The sequence below is a fragment of the Saccostrea echinata genome, unplaced genomic scaffold (assembly GCF_033153115.1).
Source record: "Saccostrea echinata isolate AGI-Se365-2 ecotype Australia unplaced genomic scaffold, CSIRO_AGI_Sech_v1 ptg000001l, whole genome shotgun sequence".
Lineage (NCBI taxonomy): Eukaryota > Metazoa > Mollusca > Bivalvia > Ostreida > Ostreidae > Saccostrea > Saccostrea echinata.
In genome coordinates, this window is record NW_026889750.1 from 27358870 (window position 1) to 27377089 (window position 18220).

The 18220-nt window shown below is 33.1% G+C and overlaps 1 protein-coding gene across 4 annotated transcripts; it reads right to left on the reverse strand.

Moving 5' to 3' along the window:
- Positions 1–1612: 1612 nt before the first annotated feature.
- Positions 1613–13332, reverse strand: LOC133188409 (uncharacterized). Of its 4 annotated transcripts, XM_061323826.1 has the most exons (12): positions 13225–13332; positions 11917–11951; positions 11498–11721; positions 10665–10776; positions 10400–10519; positions 9824–9856; positions 7904–7927; positions 6810–6918; positions 6045–6166; positions 5377–5526; positions 4562–4687; positions 1613–4395 (listed from the first exon to the last, which is right to left on the reverse strand). In XM_061323826.1, the coding sequence occupies exons 2-12, from the start codon at positions 11930–11932 to the stop codon at positions 3653–3655; spliced, it is 1779 nt and encodes a 592-aa protein (XP_061179810.1). In that variant the 5' UTR covers positions 11933–11951; positions 13225–13332; the 3' UTR covers positions 1613–3652. The 4 variants fall into 4 exon arrangements, with proteins under 4 accessions (XP_061179810.1, XP_061179826.1, XP_061179819.1 ...); XM_061323842.1 differs by lacking the exon at positions 9824–9856; XM_061323835.1 differs by lacking the exon at positions 7904–7927.
- Positions 13333–18220: the final 4888 nt, after the last annotated feature.

An 18220-nucleotide genomic window follows, 5' to 3' on the forward strand; every position in this document is an offset into this window, starting at 1 on the left:
TATTCATGTTTCCTGAAAATATATTCAAGATTTTATAATTTTTACTATATAATATGATTAACTATAATGAAATACCATGGGTTAATACACATTAATTTGAGAATCCAGAAACATTTTTGTGAGCATTTTTAATTACCCAACTCCTGATTTTCATAACCTGAAGATTGGACTACCTTAAGATAAATTTGATACCAAGATTGATTGAGGAAGATGTTTGCATTCAATGAAGGCTGGCACATGAAATGTATATTCCTTCTGGTTCAGAATGATATGTAATGGTCTGGGCCATGGATATTGACCTGGGTAGCTCAGGGGTTGGGGCATCTGACAAATGGTCCTGGGTTCGATTCCTGGTACAACCATACATTTTCTCCTTTCTTGTTACATAACTTGATGCCATTGACCACCCCTGGACTTGTAAAAGTCTTGCCAGTGACAATAAGAACTTGGGTTGTGTCTTTGAGAGTGAAGAAAATTTAAAGACGGAGGATGTGATTGTTTGGGCTGTCGATATTGGCCTGGGTAGCTCAGTGGTTTATAGAGCACCTGACAAGTGATACAGGGGTCTCCAGCAATATATTTTCTCCTGTGCTGTTATAGATAATTCTAAGAAATTGTTTAAAAATAGCTATAATTAAAGATAAGATTGTTATGCCCCATCATGAAACTGATACATTACTAGTATTGGTGTGACATAATTTTCTGACCTTAACCTTTCCTGTGACCTTGACATCATTATTCCCTATTTTGCATTTAGCTCAAAGTAACTGTTATTTCCTTTGACCTCAACCCCACTTTTTATTTTGCATATACCGGTAGATTCAGAGAAATTGTTCCAGTTTTCATCAAACTTCAAACACTAATACAAATTTGTGTGAGCTATTCAACTGTGTCATAATGTTCTGACCTTGACCTTCCCTATGACCTTAACTTTACTTTTCAAGATATTTTTACTAATCAAATTTTATAGTTACTTATTAGAGCAATTAAACTCCATCATATTTTTTTAACCTTCTCGTGACCTTGAAAGTCACTTTTGAAGAATTATTTAATCAAATATATACAAAGATAAATATGGTATGACAGCAATTCAACTGTGTCATTTTTTTCTTACCTTGACATTTCCAATGACCTTGACCTGAACTATTCCTTCATTTTGTAGTTCCTTATAAAGTTTCACAGAGTGTTCAAGATTTTTTCATCAGACTTTGACTACTGATACAAATTGATAATTGCAATGAACTGTGTCATAATTTTCTGACCATGGTCTTTCTTTCCCCAACACCTTGAAGAATTATGCACACTAGCTCTCGATTCCTGCCTGCATTTTTTCATCCATTTAATTCAATATAAATGGCAATTTGTCCATTAAAACTTGTTTGAATGCAAAGTCTATGTCGATTGGTCGGTATGTGGGTACACCAAGTGTAATCTTGGAACCCTTTGCTTGACAGTCATCAAACTTGGTACACTGGTACCCTGTGAAGAGATGACCCCTATTGATTTTGAGGTCACAAGGTCAAATAACTACATGTACATGCATAAATTTTGAACAATGTATCAAATGAGTTAATGAAAACAGCTCAATCTTTAAAGAGAACAGAACTCGTAATATATATATATGTAAGCAATTTATTGCAAAATTAAGCGTTAACAAAGTATACAGTTTTAAAAATTGATCGAAGCATAAATTAGTATAATTTTTCAGTCCTACAACCTTGGGATTCAACACAACCGATACTGCAAGGAGTGGACAAATATTTCCCTTCACTTTATAACAACCACATTCACAGTAAACCCAATATAAATTCATCATTCCTGACAAATAGACAATCCTTCATTTTTTTAAACAACAATTTTATAAATATTTCTGTGTATAAAAACAAAAAATTCCTATCAATAATTTCCTTTGAGCTTCATTTGAAAAACAGGGAAAAATAAACTAACAAAGTGATCACAAGAGAAGATGGAATGGTACAGAAGAAAGAAAACAAATAACAGAGCAAGATAATGCCATACTGGCCTGAGGATACCACTCGCTCATCAGTTAAATAGTCAAATCCACGGGCTGGAGTTGAAATGTTCTAATTCAACTTGATTAAGCATGCTGTTAAAGACAACCTAGCTTTTCAAGTTATTTTAATACACGTAGATAGCTATTAACTAGCTCTTAAAGTTATTTAAATACATGTAGATTGTAATTGCACTTATTTTTAATAGTTTACAATTAAAATTCTACCATTAAAAGTCGGTACATGTTCATAGATTATCTCAACACACCACTAACAATATCATATATATGTATTAGTATTAAAATGGAAATGTTATGAAAAGTCATATATTATGGAACAAAGAAAATGGACAACCTATCATTTACATGTGTGATAAAATATCACTGAAGAGAGAATTCATTCATAGAGCAACAGAAAATCACAAATATTATATAGAAAATTATATATCATAAATTACATAAATCTAAGTCTCAAATTCACAACCAAACAGAATAATACCTATCCTCAAAAATGTAAGAAAATAATCTCTTCTAAAAATAAGGAACATAAAGTGAAAAAAAAATACATTTTAAAAATTACTCCACATAATTGGATTATTTCAGAATTATTTATCTACTACAGCTGTACTAAGGCAGTGTTTCCTTTTATGTAAAAAAAAAAAAAAATAAAATGCTTATACAAGATGAACTAACAAGCACAGATTAAGCATGAATTAACATATAAATTTTTATTTTTAAAAAAAATCATATTACTATTACTAAAAATTTCTCTACAAATATGTTGCATACAAAATTATATTAGAAATTATGAGAGAAAACTAAATAGTCATTTTAAGAGTGCCTTCATTTTAATTCTATCTACCTGTGCATAAGAAATGAAAATGTAAGCTAAATTCTATCCATAAATGATTTTTTTAAAAAATATTTATGCATATTCTTGATCAATGTACAATGTACATTATGTTTATGAAAATATCACTGTGCAAAATCAAAATTACAAAAAATTGTTGGTGATTTGCTTGGACTGAAATGACACTAGAACAATTAATTTAGAAAGAAAGAAAACCCATACTCTATTTTTCCTTTCTTTTTTTTTGAGACCTGTAATGAAATCAAATAGACATTTCAAATACGGTTTCATTTAGTACATGTTACTTATTTGAAATTGCACAGTGATCAACATAAAAAAAATTCTTGCATCAATCTACAGAAGAAACTCTAATAATACAACAAATTTGTTCAATTTTGACTTTTAAACTGCACCACAGTTTCTTCTCATTAACTTGCATATAGCACTAATTACTTAAATCAGCACCTGGTGCATACAAACTGTCCTCACTGTGTTTTGTCCTCACTGTGTTTTTATCGTGTATACAGTATCAGAATAACACATACATTATCATGATTACAGAGAACATGATCCTAACTGGATTGACTTAACCATTCAAAAGCTGCCTCCTCAACAAATCTTAAAAATTTAGAATATAGCAACCTAATTTAACAACGCCCAAAATACATATATAATGCAAAAGGTGCATAACAGATCTTGTCCTGTTCTTTTATAAACAGCACTTATCAGGTCCTCCTTTTCTTTATACTCTCTATTTACTGGTACTTTACTTTTTTAATAAATGGTTTTCACTAGTCGTCATCTTCACTGAGGTAGGGGTTGGAGATCATCTTGATTATGGTTTTCATCATTGCAGCAGCAGCCAGCGAGGCATAGGGTTGCCATTCCTTATTTTTAGATCCATCATTATAATCTGATATTCCTCTAATAAACATGAAGCTGTCCTTTCTATTGCCTACGATGGATTCTATAACCTGGTCATATTCGCAATCAAAGCAGGTGATGCCATAGTTGACGGCAAACTCTAGCCTAGTGTTGTCGTATTTTGTGATTGGTCTGCCTGATCCCAACACTCCAAACCTGACCGTGGGTGCATCCTCCCTCCCCTGAGCTTCTTCTGGTTGATCTGGATGCTGAACTTCAATGACATTCTCCTCCCCTATGGACATGTAGAGTCTATCTGACTCTTTGGGGGGCCTGTTGAAATCGGCCTCTTGTTTCTCCAGCAGTTCTTGCCCTTCCTTGATGTAGCGTTCCCATGGTGCTTTTTCAGGATGTCGGGTACACCTTTCCTCAAGTTTTTCAGCCAGACGCTGCAATGACATATCTCGAGGAGACCATGTCCTCATTTTGTACTGAATATTGCCCTCTTTGTCTTGCAGGATTTGGTCCACATGATAGTAGAAGTATCCCTTGTCATTACAACGAGATAACACAATGTCTCCCAGTCTGACATGCTTGTAGAAGTTTGTGTAATGTGGTACCCCTCCTGCTACTCCCACCACAAACACATGCTCTATATTCTGGAATGTACCTGCACAACAATAAATTCATCCATTTTTTCATGAAGTTACAGATTCACAAGCCACTTTTGACTTACTGGAACATATAGAGGACATTGATATTTGCTAATGATTGTCAACTTGTTAAAAGCTTTGAAATGATGGAAGTATAAATTTTCCTTATTGTAAGTGACTTACCAAGCAACCTAGTGGTGGTGTTGCCAGATGAGATTTGAGCTGCTCTGGACTGTCCAATTCGTGGGAGTTTGGTTGATACACACTTGTGCTCCCCAATAAAACCTACTGTGTACACATTAGACTCTCCTACAACAGTAATCATATTGTTGTCAAAGTTAGCTGTTGTGGCATAAAATGTCAGATGGCACGACATATAGGGCTGTCATTGAGGAGTATTTAAAAGTAGAAACACCGAGAAATAATTTAATACTTATATAATTGCAATTCTTTCAAATACATACACACAAACAGACCTAAAAATATGTAAACTTAAGAATTCTGTTCATATGAAAAATTATGGAAATTTTTAACTGCAATAAACTTAATGCAGCCTTCATAGTCAGACATGTACAGCTACATAAAATCTCCAACATACATGTAGTTTAACAAAATGATCTCATAGTTAACAGCTAAATCCCCAAGAAAGTTATATTATAAGTGTTAGTTAAGTCTAGTCACTCTAACACTATTTCTTAAATTTGACCTGATTTTAATCAGTTCTTATTAAATTACAGGAAAAGACTTTTACTCTTTATTAATTAACTCATCAAAAATTGACTCTTCAAAAAAAAAAAAAAAATGTATCAATATCGCAAATTTCTAATGAATGAAAATAATCATACATCAAATTCCACCGATGAAAACCCTAGCAAAGCATTTCTAACTGTTCAAATTTATCCTTTTTTTAAAGCATAAAGCCAAGTCATTAATTTTCTTAACTTCCAGATCATTATAACACATACAGTAATACTGATTACACCTCTTTGTATACAAACCTTCTGTTTTGTACTTGACAAATGTAGTTTTGTTGTCCATCATGGCATCTACAGCCAGTTTTTCACAGTAGTTGGCAGTAATTATGGCAATGGTGGGCTGTTGGTTGGCAGCAATAGTAGGCATCTGTTTCACCAACTGTACCTCAGATTCTTTATGAAGATTGAAAATTCATTATCAATTTTCAGTTACTTTTATAAATACATGTATGAATGTTCCATGAGATCCACAGGCTACTATACTGATCAAAGTCATTTTTTTAATACTAATTGAGTAATAACTGTCATATATGTTGGGCCTCCTGATGTGGGCCTATTTTAAAACAGTGGTTCACACTTTGACTTAACTTCAATTTACTCTATGAAAATGACCCTGATTAAGGTCAATCCCATGAAAAAACCATATACACTACCCCCCCCCCCCCCCTCCCCATTTTTTTTTGCATTACATATAGATGTATTTCTTAAATCTTCAAAAACAATAATGTAAATAAATTCCTAATCGAAATATATTTCTGATATTCAATACATATCCACATGTACATACCAGTTTATGACCTTAAACAATTTTTGTAATATCAATTTCCTGTCAGATAAAATTTGTACTGCCCGTAAGTTTAAATGAACAATTCATAAATATTCAGGGCACTCTCAGAGTGAAAATAACATACCTGTTTTATCATCCTCCAAAACATGTCTTACAACTTTTCCATTCTCCATTTCTCTGACCAGATTTTTGGATTTCAGTTCATCCAGCTGTTGAGAAATCATTGCCTCATCTGCAGCTGTAATCCTGCAATAACAGAATATTAACAATCTTACTATTAAAAGTACTTAGGACTATCCCAGTAAAAAAAATATCTGAGGGGTGGAACAGCATTTTTTCACATCTGAGTAGGACATTTATTTTTCTAAGGAGTAGGTGCAGTTATCTCAGAGCTCTTGGTATGAATGTTGAGTTATCTGATAATACATCAAATGTTAAATAATTTCCTGCAAATTTGTAAAAACCTTCAAATCTATGAAACTTGATTTTTATTTTTAAGTAACATGCAAGAGTTCTCTTTCCAGAAATAATAGATAGAACTCTGAGTCACAGCAAATCCTGACCATGAAGTAGTTTTTACAAATTTACATCATTTACAGAAACCCCAACAATGAATAATCTCTTGGTAAAAAAATTTTTAAATGGAGCCATAGAAAAATCAAGCTGATCATGTAACTCTTAGAACCACCACCCTAACAGTAGTAGTGAATGAATGAAAAAAGAAAGTTGTCTTCTCCTTTGAAGTGAAATAGCCATCAGCATTTAACTGAATTTAAAGCAGAGCTCATACAGTACATGTAATTTATAATTTAGACCAACAGACAGAATGTTTTTTAGTGGACTTTTATATAGATCCTGTAGAATTTGCTGTATTTTGATCTCTTCACACCTGACTAGATCTTCCACCTCTAAGACATTAGGGTAGGCTGACTCTAAAACCTGCAGGATTTTTTCTCTGACAATCTCTTCTATTGGTCGTTTATCTTCCTTTGCTAGTCCTGTAAAAATATTCATCCATTATCAAAACATGCATGACATATCAGGTACAATATACCTTGTACATTATATAATCTTAAAATTTTCTTTTTTATGATAAATTCAGAAATGTAATTTATGTACAATGTATTGAAGTATGGTGAATAGAACATGAACAGCTTGTATAAATTTAACAATTAACCAGTACATCAACATGCTTAAACTGTTTGAACATCATTTTCACACCATGGAAAACACTAGCTCTATTCCTTTCATAGTTCCTCTTTTTGATGTTTAACAAGGCACAAAGGTTTAGGACTACCAGTAGCCCTATCACATTCCTTCATGCACTATACTGAACATTCTGGACCACCACATTTTGTTCACAATTCAAAATAAATATATCTCTGTATCTATATATCAAGAATTTTGTCTTTTTTTGAATCTCAAACAAGCAATACTAATGTCTTTCTCATTAACAATCAAAATTAATTTTGCAATTATATATTTCAAAACAACAGTCAAACTATAACTATTAGAAACACTAGTGAATTTTAATTATATCTACCTACACTTTAGCTAGGTATTAAACCAAAAGCAGATCTTGAACATGAAATTCAATCCATAAATTCTTCTTTACATTTAGGAAAAGTGGAAGACATTGAACAAAAACATAAATGAATATAATATACTAAGGATGTACAATAATACATGCTTATAGATAACATGCTCATAATGAATTGACACTTAACAGTGATTTCATTTCTTATGATTTTAAATATATTATGAACCTAATAGATATAATAATGAATTATGCTTATAATGAAGCAAAATCACCCGTCTCTGGCACTTCGTTATTATAAGCATGTTTTACTATACAAATCCCTAGCTTTAGAACAATAGGAACTGCTTGTGGTTTAATTGTTTTTTCCAAACTGAATTAGGAACAATCAACTCTGTTACACAGTTAGGTGGTCTGAACAACACTGTCACCACACCATCACTTACCAAAGTAATCGTCCACATTGGATCCTAGCGCAGAGAGTAAATAAATACAGGTCATATCAATTAACATGGTCAGAAAGAAAGTCATATAAGTTTATTATAAGTTAGAAAATCTGATTATTTGTTAGAATATAAATAAACTTGAAAGTATATGCTTAAGTTTTCCTACAATTTTTTTTCACTGCTAACTAAAATAACTGCTGTACATATATATGGAGAAAATGCTTTTCTACATAGATCATCTGCAACAAGACGTTTTTCTATAGGTCATGTGAAAAGTAACTTTCTACTGTATGTTTAGTAAGATATATAACTGTGGGTCTGACTTTTACTATTCCTAATATTGATAATCCCTCCCCCCTCCTTAAAAAATCCTGGGTCCCTCCACCTGCAGAACTGTAGCTCTTTGGAAAAAAAATATTGACAGACAGGAGAGCTATAGTGCTACCCACAGAAAAATCTGTATATTTATTGCACACAAAAAGTTGTGCTCGGTTCTGGATTTATTTTTCCAAATTCTTTCCTCAACTGCACAAAAGCTCAGTTTTAAAAAATTCCTGAGACCTCTATCAACTACTCTCCTAGTTGACGTCTGCATGAAGCATGTTGGACCCTAGAGTCTTGCCATCCAAATGGCAGTATAAACAGGTAAAATTTTCAATGGTCTCAATTTTAGGCCCAGGAGGGCTATTAACAACGGTTATAACGAATGCTTTGTTGTGGAAATAGTAAAAGAATTTGTTAGGAACACATGGTTATTAATATAGCAGTTTAAATATATGTAGAAATAAATTGAGAAACAGTGCTTTTTTTGTGTGTGCAATAAATATACACTTTTTTCAGTGGGTGGCACTGTAGCTCTCTGGTCATTCATCCTAATTTTTTCAACCAGTGAGCTTCAAATCTGCAGCAAGGATCCCTTTAACAATCTTATTCGCTTTTACAAATCATGAAACAATTTTTGAAATTAAATTTTTCCATAAAAATCAAAACACAATATCCTAAGTACTATTATTAAAGAACTGTTAGGAATTACATGCAAGTATTCTAATCATATTTTTAAGGATATGCAAGTTAAACAAAACTAATTAGGCCTACATACAAATGTGTGCTTTGAAATTCACTAGAAAATATAAAATCTACAATCAGTATAAACTTTACAGGTGCTTCATAACAAAGCATGTTCATTTTTTATTTGTCTATGTCGTATTTATTGTACAAAGTACATTAATAACTCATATTAATAAGTGAATAAATGAGGACCAAATTAATCAAAGATAACAATAATGTAAAAACCTGGTCAAATTAGTGAAAGTTATAGAAGGAGGGAAAAGTAAAGACCAAACCTGGAACAAAAAAAAAATTTAAAGCTGATTCATCACAACCACAATAATATAAAAAAAAATATATGACAACTAATCAAATTAGGATCCAATCTGAATTCACTCAAAATTCTCCATGCTTTTATTATGCAGCATACAGCTTTGTTTTTCTTCGTAATTTCTTCTACTAAATCAATATTCAGATAACTGCAATGCAGTGAGACAAAGCTACACTGAACTGTTGCATTACGACGACAATCAATGGCAATAAAATACTGAAGAGTCAAGAACACACAAACCCAGGGGCTTAAATCCTTATTCTGCAGGAAACCTGGCTACAGAGACCACATTATAACCAAAAAAAGTAGCCCCTGAGTTTATGGTTTTGCAAATCAATGTCATGCCACTATTTGCTGTGACATTAACATGCAGAGAACCCCAGTGAAATTTACAGATCAATAACACAGAAATGTAAGTGGCATTGAATTCCAAGTCAGAATATCCCCCATGGTTTTCAATGCATTTCCAGTTTTAGTTAATTAACAAATTATCCTTTAGCTACAGACCTGTCTTCACTGTGGTTATTCATTATCTTACCTACCCATCATTAGCATTTCTGGAGAAATGCCTGAACCTTGAAAAGTGACAGTGGACATATTAGAAAGTGATTATGTGTATACTGGAATTCTATATAAGATCACAAAATTTATGTGTGCTCCTTATGATCCTTATCCATACAAAAAAAATCTGGAAATGGTGGAGAGAGTGAATTATAAAGCAAGGAAATCTGTGTAACTAAAGTCTCCAGAGGAAAGAGAGAAAAACCCTCTGACATGCAAGACAAGAAATTCCACAAATCTACACATAATACATCCCTTCTGATTGTTATTTACCTTCTGAAAACAAATAAGTTTATACAGATTACTTGAAGAAATAAAAATATGACGGAATTACACAACCTGTCAAAACCCATGAATTTTTAAATCGCTTTAAGTATGATTAAAAATTTAAAACACATTTTGTTTTATATGCATTATGATATGCATTACTTCATGTTATTTTTTTTTATTGATATATACATGTAAGTGTTTCAGTTTACTGTTTTATTTATTTAGCTCCAATGTAAATGTGGTGATGATCTGGTAAAACATCACACAGACATGATATGACTGTTTACCTGGAGTTAATGGGGCCTCCTGTTCTGTGAGTTGTCGGATTTCAAGATCAATCTTTTTCGCCAGTTTGTACTCAGGCTTCTGCATCTGCTTCATGCATTTTTTAATAAAACCAACATAATCTGCAAGGTAATCAAATAAAATTCTCTTAAAATATCAAATTCAATGTCTTTGTATTGAGAGTTACTATGACATTTTTCTGATTTAAAAGACTTTTAATGTAATAATTTTTAACTATGACCGTTTTTTAAAGCCCTTTTTATTTACCTCTTGGGAAGTTAGCTGGCTGGACAAGCTCCTTAAAGAATTCATATGCAGTAGTTACTTGATCTAAGTAATCTGTATCATCTACGTACCAAAATTTCAGTCTTCGACTTTCCTACAAAATTATATAGATATTTTTAAGACTTATTCATGTAAAGACCTTTAAAAGTGTTAACATTTACAAAAACCCTATTTTGTGGTGAAAATGTCCAGTCTATGCGAAAGTCAGTAAAATTTGGTTCGGGTTGGTAAAAAAATTCAGGATACAGGACCGATTGTCCGATGAAAAATGAAAGCCTATAAAAATCTGAATTTAGATGTACATATGGTCTTATTGTCCACATATGGTACATATATGGTACATGTACATATGGTCCTATTATCCTTTATTTAATCCATTTAGCAGTAATGCATGTTTAATTTTAATCTATAAGAATCCTGTCATGATCGTTTATTTCTAACTCGAATTTCCTCTGTCATGGAATATAGATCCATAGATAGCTCATACATAGATTCGGTTGAGCGAAATTATTTTCATTATAGAACAAGAGTAACTGGATCTATTTGAGGTTCAATTTAGCAGTGAAAATCCCCCTCCTTTTTACAATCCCTGTATCATAATGATGTATGATTGAATTTAAAGAAAAAAAGGTTGGTCTGGTAAGTAAATGCTTGGTCTGGTAAAATATATATTTTTACCAGACCTTATGTCCTGTAAAAATTTTAGACTTTCGCATAGACTGAATTTCATTTAAAAAATCCATTTCATCCAAAAAATGAAATTAAAAAAAAGTTTCCTTAAAATATGATAATTAGGATAAGATTTTAGTTCTTACCACCACTCGTTTTTCTGTTTTCTGGTCGACAAGGAAGCAATTAAATCCAATCTGTAGCTGAGGTCGACCTAGATCTGTGTCATCTGGGATCTCTTTATTAATCACCAAACCTTTGTGCTGCCCCCCTGCCACGTGGACTGTTTGATCATCATTCAGCTCCAGCTTCTTGCGTTTCTCTATCCTAATGTGTGTTGTGTTCCCCTTCTTGGTGGGGGTCATTACAACTAAAGATACAAATTTTTATTCTACATCCAATGTATTTACTAGTCTTCAAGAAATCTACATAATCAGAGTCACAATTCATTTTTAAAAACTTCTTTTTTTAACGCTTTACCACACCAAATGTGTTTTGTTTTACTTCACAACAAAAGAAAATTGTGCATTATTTAATTTAACGATGAAAATAAGATATTTCTTACCTTCTTCATCAGACATTTTCAAACTGCTATAACCCCTAAAAAGCACCAAATAATAAAAGCAAGATAAATTTGCTGAAACAATAGGAAAATGTCAGATCATCTACCATCAATATTAATCTTTATTTTGACATCTTGTCTTCTTTTGTTATGGTTGGTTTGAGAGCAGTCACATTCAGACTCAGATTGAAAGCACAACTTTCAGGGCTCTTGACTGTCTTTAATCAGACTACTGAACAGCCCATTCCCAATGAAAAATAGGTACCCTTTTCCCAATAGTATTATTTTCCTAATTAGTAATGATAAAGACATAAAAACACTAGAAAACAAAAATGTGGTGTGTTTTATACAGTGTATATGTTGATTTTACCCAATGTTCCCCCAACACATCACTGATTTTTCAAATGACTGGGCCCTACCCCTGTACCAAAAGCAAATGATGACACTTTGTACAATTAAAAAGAAGTAGACATGCAAAAATATTTCCATAACTTTCCTGCTTGTCAGTCGCAGTCTAGAAGTTTGCTTGTCCACCTGGGCAGGTAATTTAAATGCTTGGAAAGTTTATGATGATTTTCTACCAATAAATAAAGTGTCTTTATTGCTTTTTTCTGTAGTTAAGAATTTTAAACTGAAAATGGTGAGAATCCAGAAATCAGAAGACTTGAAATTATACTCAGATGGTTAAAAATAATAAAAAGTATGGGTAAATTGGAAGGCAGGTCTGTAAAAAGTGTTTTTGAGAGATTGTCTTTATATTTAAAAAAAAATGTTGAGAAAAAGTGAATATTTCAACAGTTTTTGAAACAACTAGGGTTAAAAGTATGTACCAAATGCATCTAATAACCCCCCCCCCCCCCCAAAAAAAAAAAAATCACAAACACACACACACTGCAAATAAAAGTGTTGTTTGGTTAATCTTTAAAATTCATGACTTAAATTCTTTGTTAAAATTACATATGCAGCTTTCTAATGCGAGCTGTACATTGTTGCTATTTCCATCGAGCTCACCTGAAATACAGGTAAATAGTCTGAGGAAGTGACTCACGTCAACTGCACCCATTAGGGCTACTGTACCGATAAAGGCTCATCGACGATATTCTTACGTTTATTTCATTGCGTAAACATAAAAACTTGAGTTTGTTTATACATAGACTAACACAAAAAGGAGAGCATATTGCATATTTCTACACAAGTCATGAAAGTGTTCATACAGCAGTCTTCGGATAGCGCTACCTTGTCGTGGTTGTAAAGAATATACGTTTTTGTACCCAAAATGCTTCTGATAAGCATTCTCCTACATTATCTTACCTTTCCTATTCCAGTTTCATATGTTCTTATCTGTCTATCTCCGTAACTTTTTAATACAACACAACCCGCTTATCTTTTTACAGAGATGCCCCTCTGGCGTCGGCCATACTTGATACTACGATTGAGCATGCCCAGAGAATTTTTCGACATTATTCTTTGGCGGGAAATTTAAAATTAATAATTGATCAGTTTTGGTAAACTATTTAGTTGAACAAGCTACTGTTTTAAATAACTTTTTTAAAAAAAATTGTCATATATATATATATATATATATATATATATATATATATATATATATATATATATATATATATATATATATATATATATATATATATATATATATATATATATATATTCTTGTGTAAAACTCTCATTCCCTGTTGTGGCCTTAACCTCCCACATCATTCGTATAAAATAAAACAAAATAATCTGATGGGTGTACCGGTAATTATTTATAAGCAAGACAAGCAGGATGATCGGGGATCAACAAACTAATTTGTCTAATACTCAGTAAAAAATCTTTCAGTAGATCTATTTACTTGCCTGTACTTGCCCCCATCTGTCATTATCACACGCAAACTAAACAAACAATAGAGCATGAGCACTATTTAGTTAACTCTTCCCATTCCCTCAACATTGCGTTAATAAATTAGCCTCTCTCGGTCTATGAAGAATATTTAATGTACAAAGATAAGGTATTTTTGTTTAATTACTAAAAACTATGAAAGAATTTTTTGTATCTTACACCATAAAAATTCCTATATAATTCTCTTCTTCAATAGACCTCAGTTTCAATTACATTATTTACAGTCTGTAAATAAGCTGTCACCATAAGCGGAAAACACGCCATGGAGGTTACTCTCTGAATTATTTTTTTGTTTCTTGTTTGCTACACTTAGTAATGAACTTAAACATTATTTTCAGAATTCTTTGAAAAAAAAATCAGTTATTGGGCTTATACAAAACTACTATAAATAGAACGCGTGTCATATTCGTGTACATTACGTCCAATGAACCCTAACTCCGTCACCAGGGCCCTCTACAATATGTCAACGTACGTATTTTAAATTAGAATTTTTTCCAGTTTAGTATTCTTAAACTTGTAAACACAGAAAATTAGTTTTGAAGATTTAATATGGAACGCCACAGCTGTCTTAAGGGTAAAAAATATGCATCACAGTGTCAATTTTACATAACATTTATAGTATATCCTTTATATCACTAAGTCCACTTTATATAATATGTAGTCCATTCTTTATATCATAAAGTCCACTTTATATATTATGAAGTCTATTCTTTATATCATTAAGTCCACTTTATATGTTATGTAGTATATTCTTTATATCATTAAGTCCACTTTATATAATATGTAGTCCATTCTTTATATCATAAAGTCCACTTTATATATTATGAAGTCTATTCTTTATATCATTAAGTCCACATTATATGTTATGTAGTCTATTCTTTATAACATTAAGTCCACTTTATTATATTATGTATTCTATTCTTTATATCATTAAGTCTACTTTATATTTTATGTAGTACAGAAGCTTTACTATGCTGACAAATCAATGTACTACAAAGTCAGATTCATTTACATGCAGTCAAAAATACTATGCTGAAAGGACTTAGAGTACTCTGAAGCAATATTGTTTTTATACTTATTTTAGACAATTAATAATTTATACTTAGACAATTAATGCAACACTTGATTACTTTTGATAAGACAAATACTCGAAGGCAGTTAAGATCACCTGCATTCGAAAAATCATGTGGTTTTAAAACAGAAAAATAAAAAAGAATTTTCATCATCTTTGACCACTTGAGAACAAACAGACAGTTGTAAATACAATGTAGGTTAAGTACTTCAAGGAGAATCCCTTTTAAGCTCTTTGACGGGTCTCAGGAACAGGACAGGGCCAATTAGTTAACCTGAAATTTGTTTACTCTTAGTACTGAAGACTGATATAGAGTTTGAAGGTAAAATATTACCCAGCTTCTCGTTGAAGTGTGTTTCAAAAAATTACTGGTACAAAGTAAAGGGGCCAAACGGCTATTATATATGGTAGTATTAGGCTGTAGTGGTACCACCAAGTGGTGCCCAGGGCAGGGTACATACTTCAAGCAGCTGTTACACCCATTATCTTTGAAGTGTGTTTTTAACCATTACTGGGACAAGGTAGATGGTCCCTTGTGCTATCATTTCCCGCTATCAGAATGGGGCTGTAATGGTACTACCAAGTGATGCCAAGAGTGGAAGACATTTTTCCAGCATGCATTTTTCATTCCTCATTGGCCATATGAACAAGAGTTAAGGACATTAGGGAGTATGAAATATGCCTGTAACCTAAAGCTACACTTCCTGAAGGCCCAATCTGAAATCCTGAAGTGATAGTCATATAGGTCTTGAACTCTACTTCAGTCATATTATGCTTTGTGCATACTACAAAGACGAGAGGTCGCTTGAGTATTATTCAACAATTTGAAGCATCTATAGAAGTGTAAAATAAATCAAGATAAACTGAAAAAATGAAGGTATGTTGCCCAAAAGCCATCGTCTCAAGCCACGGTCCAGAGTCCACACACAGCTCTCTCCTACCCGTGGCTGCTTGATCACAAAAAGTGTCGTAATCTTGAATATTTACGCCTCTTTGTTATGACGTCATGTTCAGCCAATGACAGTACCATCGCAGTTGAAGTCAACAATTGACATCAACAGTAAATGATTGAGTGTTGAAAGGCCGCGTTAAAGTTCATTTTCCGACTATGTTTTACTCGCATTGGTCAATTTTTTAAATGAGGTACGAAATATTCTCTTCTCATTCAACCACGGCCAGAATGGGAGAGGATCGTACATTTTGGCAGTGGTTTGCAACGATGCACAAAAGCAAGAGAAAAAGAATGATCATTGATCAACAAAATAGTAAGAATAGTATTCAGTTACGAATTGTAAAGTAGATGTCTTTAATTTTTGGTACTTGCCAGTGCCTAATCTGAAATTGTATTTGTCACTTTATGCAAAATACATCACACAATCGTGCTTGATCAATGTAGTTAAACACAACATTCCCTCTAACATTGGCCTCTCAGAGTTTTGAATAACGAGCATTGCAATGTCTTACAGCTGCATGAATCCTATTTCTTAAAGTCTGAGTGGATATTTACAACCCATGATCATTCCTATATTTCCTAGGCCTATGCAAGACTTCGGCAGACATGGCCGATTGCGTTTTGCCAAGAGTAAATTTCATGCTCCTGACATGCCTGACGAGCTGTCGTACATTTTGGTCTGCCACTACGATGTCCCCCTCTGTAAAGTCCCGTGGTATTTTTTGTTTAAAAATTAAAGTCTTACACAAAATTTTATAACATTGAACTTTGACAGTTGTTCTCATTTTGAGAAGGGGATATTGTAAATATGCACATGGATTTGGTCAATCGGTAATCAGAGTTATGCAGATAAAAAAACAAAATGTACGTCAGCCACATACAAGTAATTCTTAAAACTCCTGTATTAAAAAAATAAATAAGGACTTAATTCCATGACCCTTCACTTTTTTAGGTCACCTAAGTCACTCAGGTGACCTGTTGCTATCCGTTCTCGTCCGTCGGCGTGCGTCATGCGTTGTGTGTTAACATTTGAACATTTTTAGCTTCTTTTCTGAAACCGCTCAACCAATTTCAACCAAATTTGGCATATAGCATCTATGGGTGAAAGGGAACAAAAATTGTGAATTTCATGGTCCCTGCCCCTCTGGGGCCTGAGGGGTGGGGCTAAAACAACCAAAAATAATGCAATCTTTAAAAATCTTCTTCTTTACTCCTGGACATAAAGCAGTCAAACTGTTTGCATCATTGTAATAAGCATTGAGTCCTCTACCAAAATTGTGAAATTCATGGCCCCAGGATCAAAGGTTCTGGCCCCAGGGTGGGGCTATATAGATCATATAGTGAAAGTGCATTATTTCTTTGAAAATCTTCTTCTCTGCTCCTGGGTATTAAATTAAGTAACTAAGTACACAGTTATAAAGAGCAAGGGTGCCTCTTCCAAAATTGTGAAATTCATGGCCCCAGGGTCAGGGGTTCTGGTGCTAGGGCGGGGCTCTATTGATTATATATTGAAAATGCATTATTTCTTTGAAAATCTTCTTCTCTGCTCCTGGGTATTAAATAAAGTAACTAAGTACATAGTTATGATGAGCAAGAGTGCTTCTTCCAAAATTGTGAAATTCATGGCCCCAGGGTCAGGGGTTCTGGTGTAAGGGCGGGGCTCTATTGATTATATAGTGAAAATGCATTAATTCTTTGAAAATCTTCTCTGCTCCTGTGTATTAAATAAAGTAACCAAGTACATAGTTACGATGAGCAAGAATGCTTCTTCCAAAATTGTGAATTTCATGGCCCCAGGGTCAGGGGTTCTGGTGTTAGGGCGGGACTCTATTGATTATATAGTGAAAATGCATTAATTCTTTGAAAATCTTCTTCTCTGCTCCTGGGTATTAAATAAAGTAACTAAGTACATATTTATGATGAGCAAGAGTGCCTCTTCCAAAATTGTGAATTTCATGGCCCCAGGGTCAGGGGTTCTGGTGTTAGGGCGGGGCTCTATTGATTATATAGTGAAAAATGCATTAATTTCTTGAAAATCTTCTTCTCCCTGCTCCTGGGTATTAAATTAAGTAACTAAGTACATATTTATGATGAGCAAGAGTGCCTCTTCCAAAATTGTGAAATTCATGGCCCCAGGGTCAGGGGCTCTTGTGTTAGGGCGGGGCTCTATTGATTATATAGTGAAAAATGCATTAATTCTTTGAAAATCTTCTTCTCCCTGCTCCTGGATATTTAATAGAGTAAGTAAGTACATAGTTATGATGAGCAAGAGTACCTCTTCCAAAATTGTGAATTTCATGGCCCCAGGGTCAGGGGTTCTGGTGCTAGGACCGGGCTCTATTGATTATATAGTGAAAATGCATTAATTCTTTGAAAATCTTCT

What these genes read in the sequence shown, in the direction of transcription:
- LOC133188409 (XM_061323826.1), bottom strand. An exon ending in TCCAGAAATGCTAATGATGG is followed by an intron (nt 7,928 to 9,823) that starts GTAGGTAAGATA and finishes TCTCTGCGCTAG; the next exon opens with GATCCAATGTGGACGATTAC. An exon ending in CACCACCACTAGGTTGCTTG is followed by an intron (nt 4,396 to 4,561) that starts GTAAGTCACTTA and finishes ATTGTTGTGCAG; the next exon opens with GTACATTCCAGAATATAGAG.